This window comes from Nothobranchius furzeri, chromosome 13 (assembly GCF_043380555.1).
Source record: "Nothobranchius furzeri strain GRZ-AD chromosome 13, NfurGRZ-RIMD1, whole genome shotgun sequence".
In the NCBI taxonomy this organism is placed as follows: Eukaryota; Metazoa; Chordata; class Actinopteri; order Cyprinodontiformes; family Nothobranchiidae; genus Nothobranchius; species Nothobranchius furzeri.
The window spans coordinates 49,489,359-49,511,598 of record NC_091753.1 but is presented as its reverse complement, the minus strand read 5'-3'; the positions used below and the strand labels follow the sequence as shown (position 1 = coordinate 49,511,598).

At 41.1% G+C, this 22,240-nt stretch overlaps 1 protein-coding gene across 4 annotated transcripts in view; it reads left to right on the top strand.

The window, feature by feature from the left end:
- Positions 1 to 22,240, top strand: part of igsf9ba (immunoglobulin superfamily, member 9Ba) — a 100,801-nt gene that overhangs the window by 50,500 nt on the left and 28,061 nt on the right. For all 4 annotated transcript variants that reach the window (XM_054742541.2, XM_070543568.1, XM_070543569.1 and 1 more), the window contains exons 4-6: positions 3,603 to 3,754; positions 12,252 to 12,369; positions 19,496 to 19,637. In XM_054742541.2, coding sequence (XP_054598516.1) covers positions 3,603 to 3,754; positions 12,252 to 12,369; positions 19,496 to 19,637 — 412 coding nt within the window. The remainder of the gene's footprint in view (positions 1 to 3,602; positions 3,755 to 12,251; positions 12,370 to 19,495; positions 19,638 to 22,240) is intronic.

Sequence of the window (22,240 nt, the reverse complement as noted above, 5' to 3'; positions counted from 1 at the left end):
GGTTTTAGACATCAACATATAAATATTGGACAATGGGTTTCCAGAGACTCCAATAACACATTTTTGAAAAAAAATGGGAGGTGGCCACCACCGCCATTTTGACCGTGTCACAGGTTCCGTCAAGCCCAGACAATTCCACAAAAGGGAAGAGAGGTGGAGTTGAGGGTGGGGCTGTAAGGCTGGGATCAACTGACAACAACCGGTTGAACTAGATACAAGCAAACCTGAAGCTAACCCAAAGCTAACGCAGAGGTGGGAGCTAAGCTAACGGAGGTAGCAACCTAGCTAGAACCGGAGTTAACTGTGCACAACACCAGAGCTTCTGAGTCAGAGATACGCCGGGCTGACCGCTGGGTAAAACCGGGTGGAAAACAGAGGTCTCCCGAGAGCTCCACAAGCTGATAGTCGGAACCCAGCTCCACCAACATGTTATATTTCAACCCTTTTTCTAAAGTGCAGCATTATGTTAAATGCACTGGGTTTTACCCTATTACATTTAAATTTCATGGTTAAACAGTACATGTTAAAATCTAAGCTCAGCTCGGCAGTGACCTAAAATACATAAATATAATTTTACTTACCGAAAAAAATGAAGTGGAGACTCCTTGGACGCTCTATTAGTGCAATTAATGCCACAGCAAGTCATTTTGTCCAGCAATTGCACAAAAAATATCCAAAAAAGAATACACACACACAGAGACTCAAAATCCCGGAGCAGTTTCCAAGCCAGACCGAGGCTGTACTGAGGCCTTTCCCCGGAGCTAGCTCTGTGGTCACGTGGGTCTGATGCTCATTAATTATACAGAATTTTAGGCTTTTAATACACTTAAACAGAAGAGTGAGAAAAAAATTCACCCCCCTCAGAGTTGTCATGAGTGTAAACTAGATCATTTAAACCAAAAACATGTTTTGGAACCAGGCTGTAAACATGTTTATTTCTGCTGTGAAATTGGTGTTTTTAACATGGGAGTCAATGAGGATTTGCTCGCTTCTGACACCAGCCCCTAGTGGATGAGGGTGGAACTGCAATTTCTGTCACTTCCGCGTTAGCCTCAAATTTTCACCCGCATTGTGGGGGCTTGGTTTTAGAAAACAGGCAACATGAAGGAGAAACTGTTATCAAGTCAGATCCAGCTGTGTTACGATGTGTAGCATCTGATCAGCAGCTCTGGGATCTACTTAGTCACCTCTTATGTTTGGGTACTTTTAGAAGTCTTCCATGTTACACAACTTTACTACAAGGTTGAATTGAGCAATGGCTGCAATTTTTATCCTCTGTTGAGCATGAATTCACTTTCTGATTTTATTAAAGCCATACTATGCAACTTTGTCATATTTTAAATCATTTTCTTGAGCTGATCAGTTTCAGATTTCAGCTGTTAAATTAAGGTGTTAAAAGGATGAACGCACAGCGAGGAGATAGGATTTAGTTTAGATTTTACCACTGAGAATTAATAACGGACACTAGAGGGCGATAAAAGTGAGCAAAACTGCCGAGTTTGCCTTTAACATAACTGCTCAGTCAAATATTATCGTTCACAATGGTTATAAGTGTTCAAAAACTTTTAACTTTCTAAGAGAAAAAATGTTGGGACTGAAAAGGAGTGATTGGTCTTAGTTTTTTTTTTATTAGTTTGGTGACATTAAAACACCAAATATATTTTATTTTGTTTGGAAAAGTGTAGCATCCAGAGGCGCGGCGTCCCGACAGGTAAGGCACACCACAAGGGGGCCACAGAGAGATGACTAATGGGCTCGACACACGGGAGGCGACAAACGACCGCGATCAGCGAAATTTGTCGCTGTCGCTTTTATTACCTGACACACGGGAGGCAATCCGTGGCAGCGGCCAGCGGCAAAGCCATCTACGCGTTCTGTTCCGTGGCGAAATCGAAACTTCCGTTGTTTTGTTTGGCTGTGTCAGGTTGGAGGGTATTAAGGTTATTTAAGCGGTTCAGAGTTAATAAAGCGGTAGAAATGATGTTTCACAAGGTGCTGCTAGAGTTATGTGAAATCTTACTTCTGATTTTACTTTATAAAACATAATAATAATCAACTTCTCCTCCATGTTTGCTCGGAGATGTACGGAGCATCCTGTCCGCTCATTGGTCAGTGAATTAAACCTCCGTTGATTGGTCCTCGTCCGAGCGACAGCGATGAAAAGTTGAAAATGTTTCAACTTTCTGGGATCGCGTCGCTGGGTCGCCCGTGCACGACACGTGCACGAGCGCAAAATTTCACATGCACGTTTTTCGCGTTTCGCTTGGTAGGAGGGAGACCCGCGATTATCGCTTTGTCGCGCATGTCTCATTGAAAATGAATGGAGGAGAGGCGATGTCGCCTCCCGTGTGTCGAGCCCATAACATTGAAGCAACAATAGTGAGAGGACGTTAAAGAAATACTTGGCAGTTTTGCTTGCTTTTAGCACCCCCTAGTGTCCATTATTACTTATCTGTTGTCAAACCGAAAATCGCTGTGCGTTCGTCTTTTTAACACCTTAATCAAACAGCTGAAATGTTGCCCTGTCTTCATTAGTTTCTACTGGAGCGGTTCATCACTAAATTGAGCACATCAGCTTTCTTCATCATCTAAAAAATGCAGGAAACGTGCTGGAAGCAGAATGCAGCGCCAGGTATGTCAGCTCCATTTGCTTATAAGTCCAACAATTTGCGGCCCTCCAGTCTGACGTTGCAAATGCAGAATTCTGGCCCCAGGGGGCGGTGGGGGTCTGAGTGACCTGTCATTCAACCTGTAAACGGTCATTTTAGCACATACTGGGTCAAGAAAATGATTTAAAAATATGAAAAAGTTGCAAAGTATGACTCTAAACTGTCATCTGAAACCTGAAACTTGTAAAGTCTTGATTAGATCTACATCTACAACTGATTAGCTTGGGCAATCAGACCTATCCAAGATGGCTGACTGAAATGACCTGACTCAAGTGGCCACAACAAAAGAACAACTTGTAATTGGTCAAACCAAATTAACTTGTCAAAATCAAAGGTTTACATCCTGATGTGTGAAATTCAAATCATGGGTCTGTGGTGTGCACGAGTGAAGAGTGTGTGACAGCATCCCTTTAGGTACAAATCCCGCAGGTGTTCTGTTACGCTAATCAACCAGCAAATGGCTAACTGAACGTAGCACAACCCTAACCCTAGCACAAGGATAGCTGAGCTGGGGTAAAGTTCTCAACATGTGATGGTCAAATAAGTCTTAAATCTTTGACCAAAAGGACAAAAAGTCCATCATTTAACAACACAAGATAATCTTATTTTAATTAACTTTAAGCTGCAATACAAAAGTGATGAATGCTGCTCATCTATCATCTTATGGATTTTCAAAACGGAAAGGATTGTTTTTAAAACAAAACACTAATCCCAGTAAAGAAAGAGCTCCTGCTACAAAAGAAACTACTGGTCTGGTGTTCATATAAGATGCTAACGGTTGCTTCCTGAACGAGTCATAAACGTGCACCAGACGTGCAACCATCAAGTTATAAAAATGTCAAATCAAGTTTCTGTTTTTGCAAAGTTTACAAAATGTGATTTTGTTTTATCTGTTTACCATTTGCTGAGGTTTCCCCTCCTTTCTCTTCACAGCGCCGCCTTCATTTACATCGACGCCGCCGCAGTATGTGGAGGCGAAGGAAGGGGGAAGCACCCTGCTTAGCTGCTCTGCACAGGGAAACCCAAAACCAATGATCAGCTGGCTGAGAGAGGGGGAGGAGCTAGCAACCAACGCTAAATATTCAGTAAGGAAATTTAATTACCTAAAAACAAAAGATTAATGATTGTGCACAAAAATAGAGGAAGGGATTTGTGCACAGATGGTGTCATCCACCGAGCCCACCTGTACAGAAAGTGTGGTTCATGTCTCATGGGGGCTAATATCCATTTATTCTGTGGTTTTGATGGAGGGACATATTATGAAAATCAGACTTTTTGCATCTACTGCCTCTATAAACACTCTAGCATACAACCCTCTCTCACCTGTCAAGTCGCCACCTGCCGAAAGTGCTGAGGATCTGACATTTTTGTTTACAGAGAGAAAAAGAGGCTCTTTTGGAGGGACTGCGTTTCTCGGCTGAGGTCTCGGTTAAAGTTGAGATTGGACATTACACAGCTGGTTTAACCAGAAAACCTCTTCTGACTGAGGGAGATGGATTAAGGATGATGCAAAGGAGCTATGGGTGACCTGACGTTATCAAAAGTGCAGAGAATAAATCCCCCCACTTGCAACTCAGAGAGAGTGGGCATGAGTATTTGAAGTCCAGGGAACTTTGAAAATGAAAATAAAATAATATGCTCAAAAAAGTTGATTTTGTATGATATCGGTCATTTAAAACTGCTTCAGCGAATCTACAAAACAAGCTAGGTTTTAAATGCAAACAGAGCCACGAAACACTCACCCCTCCCCTCCCCTCGGGTATGTTCCCTGAGACGCTTCTGCCAGAACTGGAGACCTGCGATGCCAGAGGACACAAGATAGCGCTAAACATCGGTCACTGTAGTTTTGGTCCAAACGTCTTTTGTTGTCCGTGACTTAAAATAGTGTTTTTCTTTTTGGGACTCTGGTAGTTTGTCCTGACGTTGAAGTGGTAGCAGCCGGCTGTTTCTCCTTCTCTGATATTATTGAGCGGAGAACCTCTCACACCATTGGTGTTCTGTTGCTAAATACGTGAGTGTGTTATGAGTGGAGGGAAGTGTGGAAGTGCTGCAGTTGAGTGAGACCAACAGCCAAAAGGTCCAATAGTTGCTTTTGGTTCTAAAGCAACTATTGGCAAAGGTTTTTAGATAAATGCGAGAAAAGCACTTAATTTAATTTAATTTAATTTACCCACGACCCTGCGTGGACAAAGCGGGTTCAGAAAATGGATGCATGGATTAATTTAATTTAATTAGTTTATTTTATTTTATGTTATTTTATTTTATTTCAAATCCCCACAATATATTAATAGATACACAATGTTAGAACGTTGTTAAAAGGCATACAAAAAAAACGTTTTAAGTTCATTTGATTTGCAAATTTTCTATTGCAGCTTTAAGGTGACAGAGCTCTGAAACGGCTCATTCTGGAAGGTATTGAAAATGTAAAGAATAAAACTGGCTGCTGTATGTGAGAGCAATTTTGTGCGTGTTTTGTTTCGACTATAAAGCTTTTCTAACCTTAAATAAAATGTCACAATATGTCACCTTTAAATAAAAGATTATTTGATCCAAAAACCTCACTAATAAACCAGACATTTTCTTCAAATGGATTTTTGTTTACATTCATTGCACTAGAAGCTGCACATATTTACTCAAATGTGACTCCAGTTTAATATTTAATTAGAAAAAAAATACGTTCTGTTGGCACTGCGCCTCGCATTTCTCAACCCTCTTTGTCTCGTGAAGCTTGATTTCTTTCTTTTTTCTAAAACTCGTCTGATGTCATGACGAGATATTTCTGGCACAGCTTCACTGTGATTGGAAAGCAGCAAAGTGTCTCAGGATCACGCCACAGCATCAATAAACATCAGGCTGGTGCGGCGCCGGTGTTACAGAATCAAAGATGAAGTTTTTTTTTACATCCACATGACTCAGGAAGTGCAAAAGCTGTAATGTGGGATGATGCACTCCAGGCGCATGATGATGCATCTTAAATCAAAAGGTGCAAACTTCACTTTGCTTTTTCCATAGGATTTCTCGCACTTGTTTAAATGATGCATTTCTTAAAACAGCTGCTGGATCAGAGCATCTTAGAGGAGCCATTTTTATTCCACTGCTTGTTAAGTGTCTTTGAATTTCTTTAAAAGTGCCTGGGTTTTTTTTTCTTTTCTACATGGTGTTGCTTTCTCATATGCCACTGATTTTACAGTCTGCTGCAGGCGCTATCGAGCCTTCACAGCTCCCTGTGTGATCGACTGCAGAAGAAGTGACAGGAGCATGCAGGCAGTGTCTGTTGAGGGCCTCGATCCCTTTCACTTTCATTTCGCTGCTCCGCCATCCCCTTAGTTATATGATTAGACATAATTCTGATGCATAATTAATCAGTTATTTCTGCATCAATATTACATTATATAAAAAAAGAATGTTGCACTAAAAGGACAGAAACCTCCTCTGAGGCTTCCCTTTCTCCGTGCAGCTCCCTTTAAATTTGGGTGAGCTCTGTTTTTCCTGTGAAAGTGAGCATGGGAGTATATTTGCTCATCCACAAAGTCGGATCCATGGAGACACGGTGAAGAAAGACTGGAATGTGACATGAAGTCCTCCTCATCTTCCTCTTGTCTCTCTTTGCTTCTCTTTATTGCTTTACTCGGTAAAAAGAGAGTTTGACGCGGCAGGGACGGACGCCACGCCGGGATAAAGTCTTATAGAAACAGAAATAAAAAGGAAGAGCAGGAGAACAGCAGCAGCTTCCGTCTATATCAGAACTCAGTGTTGATCTCGGACGTGTCAGCCAAGTGAAAGTGACAGGAATTGAGATTCTGCATCACATCAGGGTGCAAACTGCAGGCTCCTTCTTCCTTTTCATTCTCACCTTAGCCTGAGTTCGTCTGTTACCCAGAAACTGTTAAAATGTGCTGATTATTGCCCTTATATTTATAAAAAAACTCACTTGCTTCAAAATACGTGAGAAATGCAGTTTTTATTCAAGTTTGAACAATTTCTGTTGTGATTCCAATTCATAACTCCTACAGCCGAGATGTGCAGCTCAATATGGAATAAAACAGAAAAGTTGAAATATGATAAATGATAAATGACCCGCACTTGTATAGCGCCTTTTAAAGTCAGAGGACTCCTATGTGCTTTACACTACAGTGCATCATTCACCCATTCACCCACACATTCACACACTGATGTGATATATAAACACCAGACCCCTCACTTGCTCTATAATAATATTCAAGGCATAGGTTTTCATTTTTGACAGTAAATGTTTGTTTCCTTTTGTCAACTAATCCGTGTCTTTGTATACGTGCCTATGTACAACAGGTATCTAGTTACCATAGTGACTCAGTGAGCCACTGGCTGCATCTTTAACATTTATTTTCGATATGTGTTCTTGTTGTGCTTCTTATAATGTTTAGGTGTGCAGATTAGATTATTTCAAACATAATTTCATAATTTACATCTATCTCCTGCATTAGCTTCCGATAGAAAATAGCCAGTAAAACACTAAGATTTGAAACGGCTTTTACAGCAGAGAACTTCTTGACTATTATAAGCTAACCATTAGCATTAGTAACTCCACCACACAGCAGAACTCCTTCCAGGCTTGTGTCATTTATGGAGATTAAACATCAACGTGGTCATCCAATCCGAGGCGAGATGTCCAAATATCAGGAAATAAGACTCCGTAACCTGCCATCTGAAGCTCAGCTGTGGTGTGGCTCTCTTCTAGCTCCTGGAAATGCTGCACCCCTCTCCCCCGCAAGATTGACTACTAGGGACCACTGCAAGACCTTTATTAGATGATTTTGGTTTAATAACCCAGCTGACTTTTTCCTTTACATGCTTATGGAAATATCAAGATGAGAAATTTGTCAGTGCAGTTGGTGTGAAGCCCCATTCCCATTCAGGAAAAAATGTATGCAAACAAAAAGAGAAGAATTTGTTTTTCTCAACTGCCTTTTTTTCTTTTTTATATTCAGAAAATTCAGAACATTGCTGAGAATCCCTTTATTAAAGAGACAATGTGTAGTTTTTTTTTACCATACATTTCTATAAATATCCATCAAAATGTTGTTGAAAATGAATGAAATGATGCCCGGCTGTTGAAAAATATTGGCGGCTTCATAACCTATAACCATAAAAACCAGGTCTAAAATACACAGGAGCGGGTCTACGGGTGTTTCTCAATGTCAAGGCGCCTGGCCTTGCGAGCTGATGTCTTGCGAGGCCAGGCGCCTTACTTATGAGGACGCTGTCCTTCCTTGGTCAAAGAAAACGGTTAAATGGAACAGACTTGCATCACATGACCGCGGCTTCCACGGCGGTCACGTAACGTCACGTGACATGGGAGACAACAGTATATTTTATACGTATTAGTTTCAATATAAATATATAACAAGCCTTTTACTTTTGAAATTGTGTGTATGTTTATTCAATAAAACATATAAGTGAGTTACTACCCGCTAGCCACCGGAGCTGCAACTAGTAAGCAACTAACCAACAATAGATAACTTCTTTGGATCTAAAAAAAAAAAATGAATTAGTTGACTTACTTTTAAACTTGAAAATTGTCACTGAAGTAGCTGCCGGCTTCTGATCCGCCATCCTTTTGAAAATATTGCGATGTATTCTGGGTAATTTTTGACCAAGGCTATATTTATATTTATATTTATATTTATATTTATATTTATTCACTTAGCAGACGCTTTTATCCAAAGCGACTTACAATTTATAACCTATAGGGCATGTTGTGATCTGTGGGGGAAACCGGAGTACCTGGAGGAAACCCACGCATGCATGGGGAGAACACGCAACTCCACGTAGAAAGGCCACAGCCGAGTTTCGAACCTGCGACCTTCATGCTGCGAGGCAACAGTGCTAACCACTGCGTCACCATGCAGGCTAGGCTACAAGACACCTCCTGTGTATGCTCGCTCAGCTAGCTAAATGGCTATCAAATGGAGAACACACGCCTCGGTAGAACATGGACATTGGAATAGATCTTGGTGGCTCCCGATGACGTATCTCCTTGGCAACCGGGGCGGGGGCAAGACATCAAGGCAAGGTTCCTTGGTGTTGAAACACCCTAAGTCTCAGGGCGACGCCATATTAGATGCCATGTTTCCTTCTATGGGATCCATGAGGACAAAATGCGTTTACTGATTTGTGACAAACTGTTTCAAAACTTTCGCCATTCTTAAATGTTGTTTCACACATTTACCTGGATGAAAGGGAGTATGACGTGCTTGTCATTTTGCTAAAGTTTGCACTCCCCAGGGCTTTTTGACCCTAATGGGCATCCGTTGGTAAGGTCTTACTCCAACACAAAAATACTGCTTGCTTGCAATGATTTAGGTATCTACTGCCCCCTATTGCCAGGAAAAACACATACTGCCACTTTAAGGTTACTTAGTGCATTATTAATCATAAATAAACAGTTTAATTATATGAGCGACTGCTTAGTCACATTATGTGATGCATTACTAAGCAGACACACACCCTTGCCCTTTGCCCTAATCTTAAGGACATTTCATACTTAACATTAATGATAACGCTAATAAAGGGACCCTTATTGTAAAGTGTTATCCATTAATTCTGAAACCTGATGCTAGAGTTGGAGCTGATCTTTAAGTCACACAGACATCAATGACCAACATCGCACGCTAATCAGGCGTTAACTTTCTAATTAAAATACATGTCTTTTTTTTAATCTTTTTTTAACTTATTGCACAAGCTCAAAGGGATTTTTCACAACTGATGAGTTCACACTCCCAGCACCCAGCATGTCACTTGTGCTGCTTGTTTATTGCAGTGAAACACAAAGTGTTATCTTGTGATAGATACAGTTTGCCAACAGACTTGCACAAGTTAAAAGCTTCTTTAGTTTGTCTAACAGTAGCAGCTCTTGGCTCTTGAACATTTGTGAGACAGATAAACAGAAGTAAATTGTGCAGGCGCAGCAGATTCCCTCTCAGCTGTGTGAATGGACAGACTACAGCTGTGTGTGACTTGAATGGACAGAGCCACTCGCGACCTGTTGCATAATTTATGAGGGCTCGTTTCATGTGTTTCTTCATCGTGTCTTCTTGTGGGTCTCTGCAAAGAGGGACGTTTCCAGGGTGACTAAATGCACGGATCAGACCGTGAGTTGATTAACCCTTACCCAACGTTTAAATTTTCTAACGTTAAAGTCATAAGAGCACAAAAAAATGCTCGAATGTGAGGTAAGGGTTAAAGAATGACATAATCATGGTTTGATTAACAGTTTAATTAGATTTTATTTGGTTTTTAATTCATTCTCATCACAAACTAAAAAAGCATTATAAGACTAATCTAAAGGGGTGTAGTGATTTCACGAATCCCCACAAAACATGCAGAACAGACTTTTTTCACAAAAAACACAAACTGCTAGAAATAGTAAAAACAGGTTATTTTTTATATTTATGACAGAAGCTCCACTTTCACTCAGTGAAGAATGAACTCGAAGACATAACAAGGAGCTCCGCAGAGGGGTGACAAACTTTAAAATCACTATTGGCCATCTCATATTTGCTGAGGGAGCTGAGACATTTATCAGGCTTTTAAGATGAGTTAAATCTGCTTGGAATCTGTTCCGAGCAAACAGGTTTAAAGCATTTTAGACAACCTTGCTTTACAATCTGCAAGGACACAATTTTGACTTCCTCTATTCATTACTTATATGTTTCAAATGAATGGGAATTTAAAAAATCCTGCAATTGTTCCTTAGCTGCCATCTCATTACATTATGATACATCATGCTACATCAGGTTACGTCAAGTTAGGCTTTGCTGCACTATGTTACTCAATGTTACATTATGTTATGTTACATAATGCAACGTTTCATTACCCTCTGTTACATTATGCCATGTTAAGTTACGATGCACTGTAATGTTTCACTGTGATGTTTCGTTAAGCTATGGTAAATGTCCTGTCCTTATAGGGTTCTACAATACAGTCAGTCATACACCAATACACACACCCATTCACACTCTGCTAATGATGAGCTACAATGTAGCCACAGCTGCCCTAGGGCAAACTGATTAGAGGCAATGCTTGACATACATTCATGCCACCGGTCCCTCCGACCACCACCAGCAGGCAAGCAGGGTTAAGTGTCTTGCCCATGGACAGCAGCATTCTCTGGCAGGAGCCAGGATTGAGCATACAACCTTCTGATTACTGGATGGCCCGGTCTACCGCCTGAGCTACTACTGCCTTGTTTTATTGTATTACATTACTATATGTTACATCATGCTGTTATCTCATGCAACGTTACGCTGTTTTGTATTACTTACCTTACTTGTCCTCGCTATGTTATCTTTCATTATTCGATTTTAGTGAAGAAATGTGATGTTACCTCGCGCAAAGTTACATTACACGTTATGTTATCTCATGTCATGTCATGCCATGCCATGCTATGCTATGCTATCTCATGTCATGTCATGTCATGTCATTCTATGCCATGCCATGCCACTTCACGCCACGCCACGTCACATCACGTCACGTCACGCCACGTCATGCTATTCTATGCCATGCCATGCCACTTCACGCCACGCCACGTCACGTCACGTCACGTCATGCTATTCTATGCTATGGCTTGCCATGCTACGCCACACCACATCACGCCATGCCACGTCACGTCATGCTATTCTATGCTATGCTATGCTATGTTATGTTATCTCATGCCATGTCATTCTACACTATGCCATGCCACGCCACGCCACGTCACTTCATGCTACGCTATGCTATGCTATGCTATGTTATCTCATGCCATGTCATTCTACACTATGCCATGCCACGCCACGCCACGTCACATCATGCTATGCTATGCTATGCTATGCTATGCTATGTTATCTCATGTCATGTCATCATGCTATGCTATGCTATGTTATGTTATCTCATGTCATGTTATGTCGTGTGGTGTGGTGTGGTGTCCTGTCCTGTCGTGTCATGTTATGTAATGTTATTTCATGTCACGTCATGTCGTGGCGTGTCGTGGTATGTTATGTTATGTTAAATAATGCCATGTAAAATTACTCTGTTACATTATGCTGCTATGGTATGCTATGTTACGTTACTCTATGTCACACCTTACTATGCCACGTTGCACTATGTTGTTATTTGATGTAACATAATGCCTAGTTACAGTATGTTAGGTTGATGATGATTTTGTTTAAATATTAGCAGCAACAACCAGTGTAAAATGCACTTGATACATAACAAATCGGTTAAAACTGTAATTACAATGCAAATTTTACATGTATGTGTCCGTTTAGAGGAAAGAACTTTGGAATGACTTTTATTTGATGCTGCTGATTATTTTAATCAATATTCTGATGTAATATTTTTTTTAAAAGCCCAAAAACAAACTGATTGTGTTTTCTGATGTTCTACTGGGTTTGACATCTCTGCTGTATTCGATTTTAAGCGATATTAAATGAAAATCTGAATCAGGAAAATTGTAAACTGACAAATACCTAGAGTGAATCTTTGCCAATTTTGAAAACAAATGACCTAAAACAGTCCGTCAGTCATCTTGAGTTAGTCACGTCTCTTGGATGATTTACACCACAGGTGCACGATGGCAGTCTAACCGTTCTTGGCATCACCAGAGATGACAGAGGGGCGTACACTTGCAGAGCGTACAGCGACCAGGGAGAGGTGCTTCACACGACCCGTCTGCTTGTTCAAGGTAATCTTTCATCTGAGCTTCCATACTGTCCGGTTGTTTTTAAACTCAAACATGTTTCTTGCTCTCTCTCTCTCTCTCTCGTCCACGTTGTGAGCTTGAGCCGATCTGAAGGCAAAGCAGCACAGCTCTCCAGTGTGCTGATGTGTGTAACGCACCTTGTGGGGCTGTATCAGCTCAGTCCAATATTTCATTCTGGAGTCTCTCTATGGGAACGTGTACGTACAACAGGGTCTGACTGCCTGTCTCCGGTCTAGGGCTGCACAATATATCGTAAATAAATCGTTATCGCGATATCAGCATGCACAATATGCATATCGCAAAGAAGAGAAAAATATCGCAATGAATGGCCAGCTCAAATGCATTCTGTCAAACAAATGGAAGCATTTTGTCTTTTTTAACAAATCAAATAGACCTCTTCAACCATTTGGCCAATTGGGTGGGTTCTCATAGGTTAGATGCCCGCCCCCGAGGCAGACGGCACTTAATTTTGATGGTTGGCAAACACCTGAGTTAGCTTTGTTCTGCTCTTTCTGCTGATTCTGCTTTTCCCGGGATCCACTGATTACCTTTTCTTGTTCACTTTCTTTTTCCCTTTCCTCACATCTTTTGCTTTTCTCATTTTTATGATTTTTTTTTCTTTGTTTTTGATAATTTTTGTTCCTGAGTAAAGTTTTTATTTATCACAAGTAATATCGTCATCGCAATAGTAATCATTGTTATCGAATATCGCAGGTTTTCCTAATATCGTGCAGCCCTACTCCGGTCCATTAAGCATGCTCTCTCTGTTAGACCCAGATCAGATTGATGGTGGTGATACCAGCCTCCAGGTCTTCTCTGTCTCCTGATGCAGCAGGGCTTCAGGGAGTTAGCTGTGCGTTTAACTGAGCATCTTGCTCTTATAGCATCAAGTTGGTTTTAATGTTTATGTATTTAGCAGACGCTTTTGTCCAAAGCGACTTACAAGTGATAATCGGCATATTACCCTTGAGGCTAACAACAACAATAACAACAACTTGACATCAATCATGGAGAGGAGGGAACAAAGGAGTGGACGGTAGAGAGGGGGGACGGGTGCAGGGAGGGTGCTAGTTAAGAAGATGCTCTCTGAAGAGCAGGGTCTTCAGGAGTTTCTTGAAAATTGAAAAGGAAGCCCCTGTTCTGGTAGTGCTTGGTAGGTCATTCCACATTTGTGGAACGATGCATGAGAAGAGTCTGGATTGTCCTGAGCGTGGTGTAGGCACTGCTAGCCGACGATCCTGTGATGACCGGAGCGGCCGGGCCGAGACGTAAGCCTTTGCTAGAGGATTCAGGTAGATGGGAGCCGTACCATCTCAGACTTTGTATGCTAGTGTTAGCAATTTGAATTTGATGCGTGCTGCTAGCAGTAGCCAGTGGAGCTCAATGAGCAGAGGGGTGATGTGTGCTCTTTTTGCCTGATTGAAGACCAGACGCGCCGCTGCGTTCTGGACCATTTGAAGAGGTTTCACAGTACAGCCTGGAAGACCAGTTAGAAGGGCGTTGCAGTAATCGAGGCGGGAGATGACAGTAGATTGCACCAGGAGCTGGGTGCAATGCTTGATTTCTGTTGAAATTAAAGAGTCGGACAATTTTATTACAAAGAGTACTCGTCAAGCAGTTCGGATTCAAAGTTATTTCTCCAAACTGAGGTCTTTTAGAGAGCTTTCCAGTGCAATTTTATAAAAGTTACGAAAATGATCTTCGGGATAGTAAGACGACCTGTTCTGTGCACATCTAAGTTGTGTAATATTTATTTAACCTGCAGGTAATGAGCTAATATATGATGTCATATTGTTTCAGGTTGTGCCAATAGGGGTAACAAAGTTTTTGAAACTTTAGAATTTTATTATGTAATAAATATATCATTAAAATCAATATTTAACATTAAAACAGGTGTGATTAGGCCAGGGGTTGCACCATTGTCTCTTACAGTCCTTTCAAATATCTAACTACCAGCTTTATGAACATGAATATTCTTGATTTTAGTGTAAATTGGCAGAAACAGCTATAAAATGTTCATTATTTTAGTATTTGCAAACAACAAACTGGTGTTAATCGTCATAAGAGTAAGATATAAAATGGTAGCATGAAGATAAACTCCAACAAATAATCTTTAATCTCAGTCATCACCTAAGATTTCATAATGGTGATGGCCCTCGAAACAATAATCAGCTACGTAATAATCTTAGCCCCCTAAAAAAATCAAATCAACTTGAAAAGCAAATTAAATAGTATAAAAAAAAACAGACGTCGGTTCTAAAATTCTGCTCTGGATGTATTAAAAAACATTCAAATCAGCTTTAAGAACTGAATTTGGAGCCACTAAACCAGCTAAATAAATATCTGCAATGATTTACTGTTTATTTAGACATTTTTCACGAAAATGAGACAGAAATTTTACCAAATGAGGATTTTAAACTGTGCAGCCAGGGAACGCCGGGTTTATTTGTCCTTAATTGTCGTCCTCTCTCAACAGCCGTGTGAGGCGCTCGTGTTTAATCTGAGTAACCCTGACTTCCTGTTAACCTCTGTCATATTAATATCAGATTAATAACAGATGGACGGTAAATAAAACTGTTCTCTCCAGAGTGTGGTCCAGCATGATGAGAAACGCAGCCTGAAATAGGATCATGGCACCAGAAATCCGAAGCAGGGATGAGAGGATTCTCACTGCGGCGATCTGGATTATATTGTTTTGTGTAACGCCTTTGCAGCGCTCCCAGCCGTCTCAGCTGATGCGTGAAGCTGCGCGGAACAAAAACGAGAGGTTTGGGCCTGGCCTTGCTCATAAAAGACAGCTTACCTTTCATGGCTTCTGCTGTTTAACTGAGAGTTCAGAGGGAACCTCACGACGCTCTCGGAACAGAGGGCTAACAATGTGAAGCACGCGGGAGCTTAGTGATTTTTGCACCAGACTGGGGTGTGATACTGTAAATAGTGAGTAGAGTGTGTGTGTGTTTTATCACCCTGATCTCTTACAGGAAGAAAAAGGTGACACTTTGAAAGTGGAAGAAGTGGACGACTGAGTGGAGTGCAGATTGGTTTTAATATAATTCTTCTATTTTTATTATTATTATTTTAACCAGAGATGTTAAAACCTCCAAACATTGTAATGTCAATATTACAATGTTAAGTAATTTAAAGAGCGAGTCACCCCCAACCGTCACTGTCGCGCCCTCTTCAGGTTAAAGCTCTGCACCATAATAACGGGGGCTTGAGCGTGAGACACAAGCCTCTGACCCTGTTCACACGCCACACCTCCAGCAACTCCGGCTGAAGAACTAGCCCCCACCATGGACGTAGTTTGGGGGGGGGGGCACTTTTTTCAAAGTAATTTTTTGTCCCCTGCACTTTTTACTGTTCAAAACAAAATTACGCTATATTAAAAAGACACTGGTTGAGCACTAGGACCAAGCGGAAAACAACCGCTTGTGTTGAGGCCTGTTTCCCATTAGAACAATCCATACGCTCTTCTATTGGCTCTGCTGATGCTTGCTAATGTGTGATTGGCCCTTCCTGCCACCTGTGCACTTGACAGTTCTGCATTCCTGTCATTGCATAAAAGAACCTCCAGGCTGTAGTTTTTTTTTTTTTTTTAACATATTTTTTGTATAGTCAGAGGCGTAGCGGCCCACGCGCTGCTGAATATACGATCACTTGAATAATACGTCAGCATATTTATAATCAAGTAAAAGTAAAAAACTAGCCAACCGAAAACACTCCACTAACATAGGTTTTCATTTTTGGATGTGCCATAGTAATTATGGATGGGCTTTAATTAAACAAGGTAATATCTAAGCAGGTCCAGGAACAATGCCTACATTCAGAGGGAGCGATAGATATTTTTGTTGTCATTTTGACTGACAGTTTAAATAACGGTCGCGATCGTTTTCCTTGCCATTTTAATTTCTAAAAGTAAAATAATAATAGTAAAATTTCACAATTAAAATTTCATTAATATTTAGTCTAAACAGGCTGACCAGCACGTCCTGCAACATATTAATGTTACAATTAAACAATTTCACCTAAGGTAGGAAAATTTCACCTGCCGTGGCCCAAACGCACTCCCTCCTTCTGCTCCGCGTAAACCTGAACAAGTCACCTGCTTGTGTAATCATATGTCTCTTTAGGTTTGCTAAAGAGGCTATGTGAGGTTCTGGACTATTGCTTCAGACAGACTCATGGGTGTTTTAATATTCTAGAGGCTGAATGTGCACTACAGACTGGAACAAGCACTATTCAGCCAAAGTTATGCAGTCAGGAACCATCTCTCCAAGTGACAAGTCCCCCTGACAGAAAGACAGACAGATGGAAAGCACTTGCTTCAGTTGGAGCATGCGCTCTTGTGGTTCTGCTGCTGGACTGTGACCCACAGACGTGCTCCGAGCTGCCCTGCGATAGTGCTCAGATGTTCTAATGGGAATCTTTTCTTGATTCATTTAGTTACCTCTGCGATGTTCTCTCTGAGTAACGTTTAAAATGTCTGCACACCTGCTTGCATCGGGGTAATTCCAGTCTGTCAAAATGACCAACAGAATTATTTCCGGTCAAATACAAAAAATATCTGGTTTACTTTTTTACTTTCTTGTGACGATAGTTCACAAAGCTGTACAGAAACTATTAAACTTGACCAACATCAGTGAGGCGCACTGCGCCCTTAATCTGTAACTGTGAATAGGATCATCAAATCATTTCAGGCACAGATGCTACACCGTATGTCATTATCAAATTTTTGCTTCTTGTAATTGTGTGACCTGGCACAGCAGCATGAGTGTACATTTTCTGCAGGTTTATCAGCTCACAACACACGAAGCGACCGATGCTTCCATTGTTTATACTCTCATCTATCCCACGATGCAACGCTACAGCACCCGATACGTCATCTGACAGAGACCGATGACCGATTACAGATAACAAAAGGTCTCATTCATAGAAAAGTTCATAAGTTGGCAGCCCTGTATTGAATTTGAATCAGCCTTCACTATGGGCTAAGAGGTACCCTGTGACGCTAGCCAGTACCAGATAGCATATGTAATCTGCACTGCCATTGTTGGGTATAAAAGCAGCCGAGTCTCGGGTGCTGCTGCTCCGTTGCAGTTGGAATAGCAAGCGGGTGTTTATGGCCCTGCATGAGTGGCGCTGGTGGACTCGGTCAACTAACTCAAAATCCCTGCCTTATGCACTGCCTCACGCCCTGTCTCAGAACCTTTATCATGCCACTCATTCCGCCGGCAATCCACTAGCCCAAACTACAACACCCTTCATCCCACCAACCAGGACGCTGCCTCTACTTCATCACGCTATTCTATAAACAGAAGTCAAGATCTTCCACCTCCACTCAGTCATCGTTTCACTCTGAAAAATGTCTCCAGTTCAGAGCCTCCAAGTTCCATTTACCAACTTCCTTCTACCACAGGGGTGTCAAACTCAAACTCACACGGGGCCCAAATGAAACTCTGGGACGGAGTCGAGGGCCAAACTTAATATTTTTTTTAAAAGTGACGGCAAATTTGTACATTTTCTTTATCAACATATATGCAATTTTGAACCTTTAAATTTGGAAACAAACTTATTTCTGCAGTAACACTGAATGTGGAATAACCAAATTACACACGAGCAAGTCAGTTTTAAATAAAAGGCATCAGTGGTATTCATTACTTGTGGTATAATCAGCATTTTTAAAATCTATTCAGGATTTATCTTTTCTTGTTTATTCATTTTTCTTATTTTTTATTCTCCTTTTTTTCTCCTGTAATAAGTGTCATCGCTGCTGTGACGTCTAGCTTTCCCCACTGAGGAACAATAAAGGGATTTTCTATTCTATTCATCTATCTGCAGCCTTTCCACTTCCTGTTTACTGTAGGTTAAATCTTTTCTCACGGGCCAACAACAAAATAAAAATATCATTTTATCTTAAATGAAAATGCAACATCTCACCTGTTAACTTGCATGTTTTGGAGCAGAAAAAGAACATAAAACCAACATATTTAAAGTTCAGTTTGCTCCACTGATTTACTGTGATGCTCACCTGTTCCAGCCAGATACCTGCATCATGGGGTTGATGTGAGCTGAGGAGGAGACTCCTGTTGTTTTGTTCATCTTCATCATAATAATGACAACATTAGATGACAACTGGTGCTCACATACGTTTGTGATGCTGAACATGTCTGAGCAGCTTGACCACGTTGTTGTGTGTCGGGGAGGAAAAATAAAAACTACAGCAGCCACAGAGTCATGCTGGTTTGAGCGTGTCGCTGTTCGCTGGAGTTATATCAGCTCTGTCTGGACGTTAGTTGGAAAACTTTCTCTTTCAGTCGTGAACACATTACTGAGCGGCTAGAATCTCCGTTTCTGGGCTTCAACGTCAGAAAACGCGTGAACTCGGCGCTGAGTGTAGTTTGTCCGAGACAGCGGAGCTGCACACCGGCAGCAGGCGCTGGGAAAAACATAAAGGAGGGGGCGCGTCGGCTCCGCGCTGACGCCGCAAAGCACCATGGGAGTTGAAGTCTTTGCGGTAAAATCGGCTAGCGGGCCAGTTTTAATATATTTTTGATATTTATCTCGCGGGCCACATAAAAATGCTCCGCGGGCCGCATCTGGCCCGCGGGCCTTGAGTCTGACATATGTGTTCTACCATATCAGCCTTTTTATCCTCTTGGAATGTCCCTACGATCCGGTTTTCCTTTGGGTCTTGTGCGAGTGCTCTGAGATCAAACAGCATGTAAGCTTCTTCCAACATTCGCATCTACACGTTTGAGTCAAACCACACTCCACAGCTCAACTCCCGGTTCACTCAGTTCAATCCGCTGTTCAGCCTGACAGTCACAAGCCATCGATTTAACATGATACGGCATAGAGCCGCTCGTCGCCTCCAAAACATCCTTCCTCCCTTCCCTCTGCTCTCTGGTTAAGGAGGTGGATAGATCAGGGAAGAATGTTGTTTATTTAGCATCCAGGAGAGAGCAGAGCACATCTTGGCTAGAAGAAGAAAACCGTTAGCATTAGCCAAAGAGCAAAAACTACTGATGTAGGATTGGATGAGTGTTAAATTCACCCTGAAAAACAAACAAAACAAACAATGCAACATTCTTGTTTGCTTTTTCTCCAGGACCTCCATACATCGTCTCACCGCCTGAAAACGTCACAGTAAACATATCACAGAATGCACTCTTCACCTGCCAAGCGGAGGCGTATCCTGGCAACCTGACCTACACCTGGTTTTGGGAAGAGGACAACGTCTACTTCAAGAAGTAAAGCTATAACCGTGTGTGCTTCTGTCCCGTTGCAGCGGGAGCTTAGCGTGGAGGTGTTCCTGTAAAGTTAGAACCCTCTGACATTTAAATCATCACTACGAAGGCAGAAGCGAAAAGCATGGTGTGTGTGTGTGTGTGTGTGTGTGTGTGTGTGTGAGAGAGAGAGAGAGGCGTATTGTGACTGGCTGTCTGAGGCTATTTGGAGTGTGTGCGCCTCGTCCCGCTGTGGCCCCAGAGGCATTTCCAGTCGGCCTGCTGGGGGTCTGTCTGGAGCATGTCGGGCGACTTAGTGTGCTCTGATGGCAACAGTATATGACTCAGGCCTGGTGTCATCTATATGGCTCATGCAGTGAAGAGCAGCTCAGACCTCCACAGGCTCCAGGGAGCTTTGTGTGACAGAACAAATGGGAGGAAGAAGCACGCAAATGGCACTTTGCTCCATTTATTTATTCATTCATTGGCACAGTCAGCAGTTCACAAAACTTGATTTAAAAGATTTTCAGCTTTTAAGTTTCAAAAGTCAGATCAGATCGCTTCAACTCACCGTATCTATTTGCTGATTAAAAATAAAGTTTATTCCTCAATTACTGAATGCGCCATAGCTAAAAGGCTCATTTATGCTAGTCACTTATGGTAGCCACTTATGCTAGCCATCTTTGACGTGATGTTTTTACTGAGTAAATTCAGCAAATTATTAAAATATTCAGAGCTAAAACCAGAGGAAAGTCCTCTAATGTGAAATACAGCAGTGTGTTTAAATGTCAGCTTTGCTGAGAAACTTATAACAATTGTTGATTTTGAAATAAGCTTGGTCACGACGAGTTTCACTCGAAGAAGTCAGCATTAGCTCGGGCTAGCACTTACAGTAGCTCGTGCTAGGGTTAGCTAGCAATATCTTAGACTAGTGTTAAGGCAAGGCCATTTAAAAAATTACAAACGTATAAAGGAACTTAAACTAGATTCAAACATAATATTATACTACTGATAGAAAGTAGAGAGGGAGCGCTCGGGTCAGAAAAAGCCACAAACAGATCTACGCCACAAATTAATGTTTGTACACCAAACCATCTTGGCTTATGATTGATAAAGACTTTTGTTGATTTAGTGGCAGGAGAGAGTGGAAAGTGTTTTGGCTAAAAGAAGCTAACTGTTAGCATGAACAACAACAGCACACGGTAGAACTTCAGGCTTGTGTTATTTTTGGCGATAAAACTAGCCTGGCAAGCCAGACTAAATAAATGTATTATTTAGTCTGGCAACGCTCCATTGACAGCTCTCGGTTGTGGGGCGGGATCTACCGTTGTCTTTCAAATGATCTCCGCATTCCACTGGACAATGAATGTGACATACTCTTGTTTCACTCTGTTGCGTCATCCCACCCACCAGGCATATAGAGTGCCCTGATTGGCCCACAAAGCGGATAAAGCTCTGTGATTTGTTCACTAAGCAGATAGAGCACTATGATTGGCCCACCATTATGGACCAATCACAGCTCTTTATGTGTTTGAAACCCCTCTAGAGAGCTGTGATTGGCTAGCCAGAGTCCTGGTAGGAGCTGCTGAGGTTCCAATGGAGCATGCCTAGACCATTCTTTGCAAAGCAAGAATTTGGTCTTGTTCACTAGGCTACGATAAAACATCAACGTTGCAGAACCGAGAGTCAAGCTGCTTTTAGCCAATCAGAGGAAAGATGTCCAAATATCATGAATATAATGAATAACATCAACAGACTACTCACAATTTTTTTTATTAGAGACCAAAGCAAGTTTATTGGAATGAGTGTATGTATGCCTGCTTAAAGAAAAAAAAACTATCTAGGATGGAGATTTCTCTTCTAGTTTTCAAATTTACCATCAAAATGTCAGGAATAGTCAGAATGTTGAGAAAGAAATTCCAAATATGTATTGACTAAAGTTAAAATGTTGAGGAAAACATTTTTTTAAATTGTACATATAGCCTTTGGAGAACTTTAAATAACTAAATAACGCCAAAACATTTTTTATGAATCAGTCTATTTTTACAGAACTTTCTCCAATCTTTCAAAATAAGAAACACATTTATCTGTAAAGTTCCTGCTGCAGCCTAAACTAATTTCAGGAGGTAATCGTGTACATTTTCAGAATAAATCACCTGCTGAAAGATGAGATTTTTTTGATTAAAACTGATTATGAATAAGTCACAGTGTATTCAGTGATTTTAAGAGCGGTGCATTTTCTTCAAAAACGTTACTTTGAATATTGTGACTTTATTCTAGAAATATCAAATACTGATTTGATTTCCTTCATACCAGTTCAATTAATGAATTTTTGCTGTTATTTGACTTTATTACATTAAATTTTTATTTTACTATTTCTGACTTTTTTTCTTCAAACTGGGAAACAAAAAAATACAACACCATTTTCTTTTTTCATACGAGTGTCTGTTGTAAGAAGCTATGAGAAGGAATTTACATAGAAAATTTAAGAAATGATTGGTAGCTAATAGGGAGCCTAAGTCATGTCTATCTACTTTCGGACCACGGGACCCCAACTGCCAAAGAAAATAAATGGGAGTCTATGAGAGGATAAAAGTTATTTTCCGATTCTGTTTGATATGTGCCAT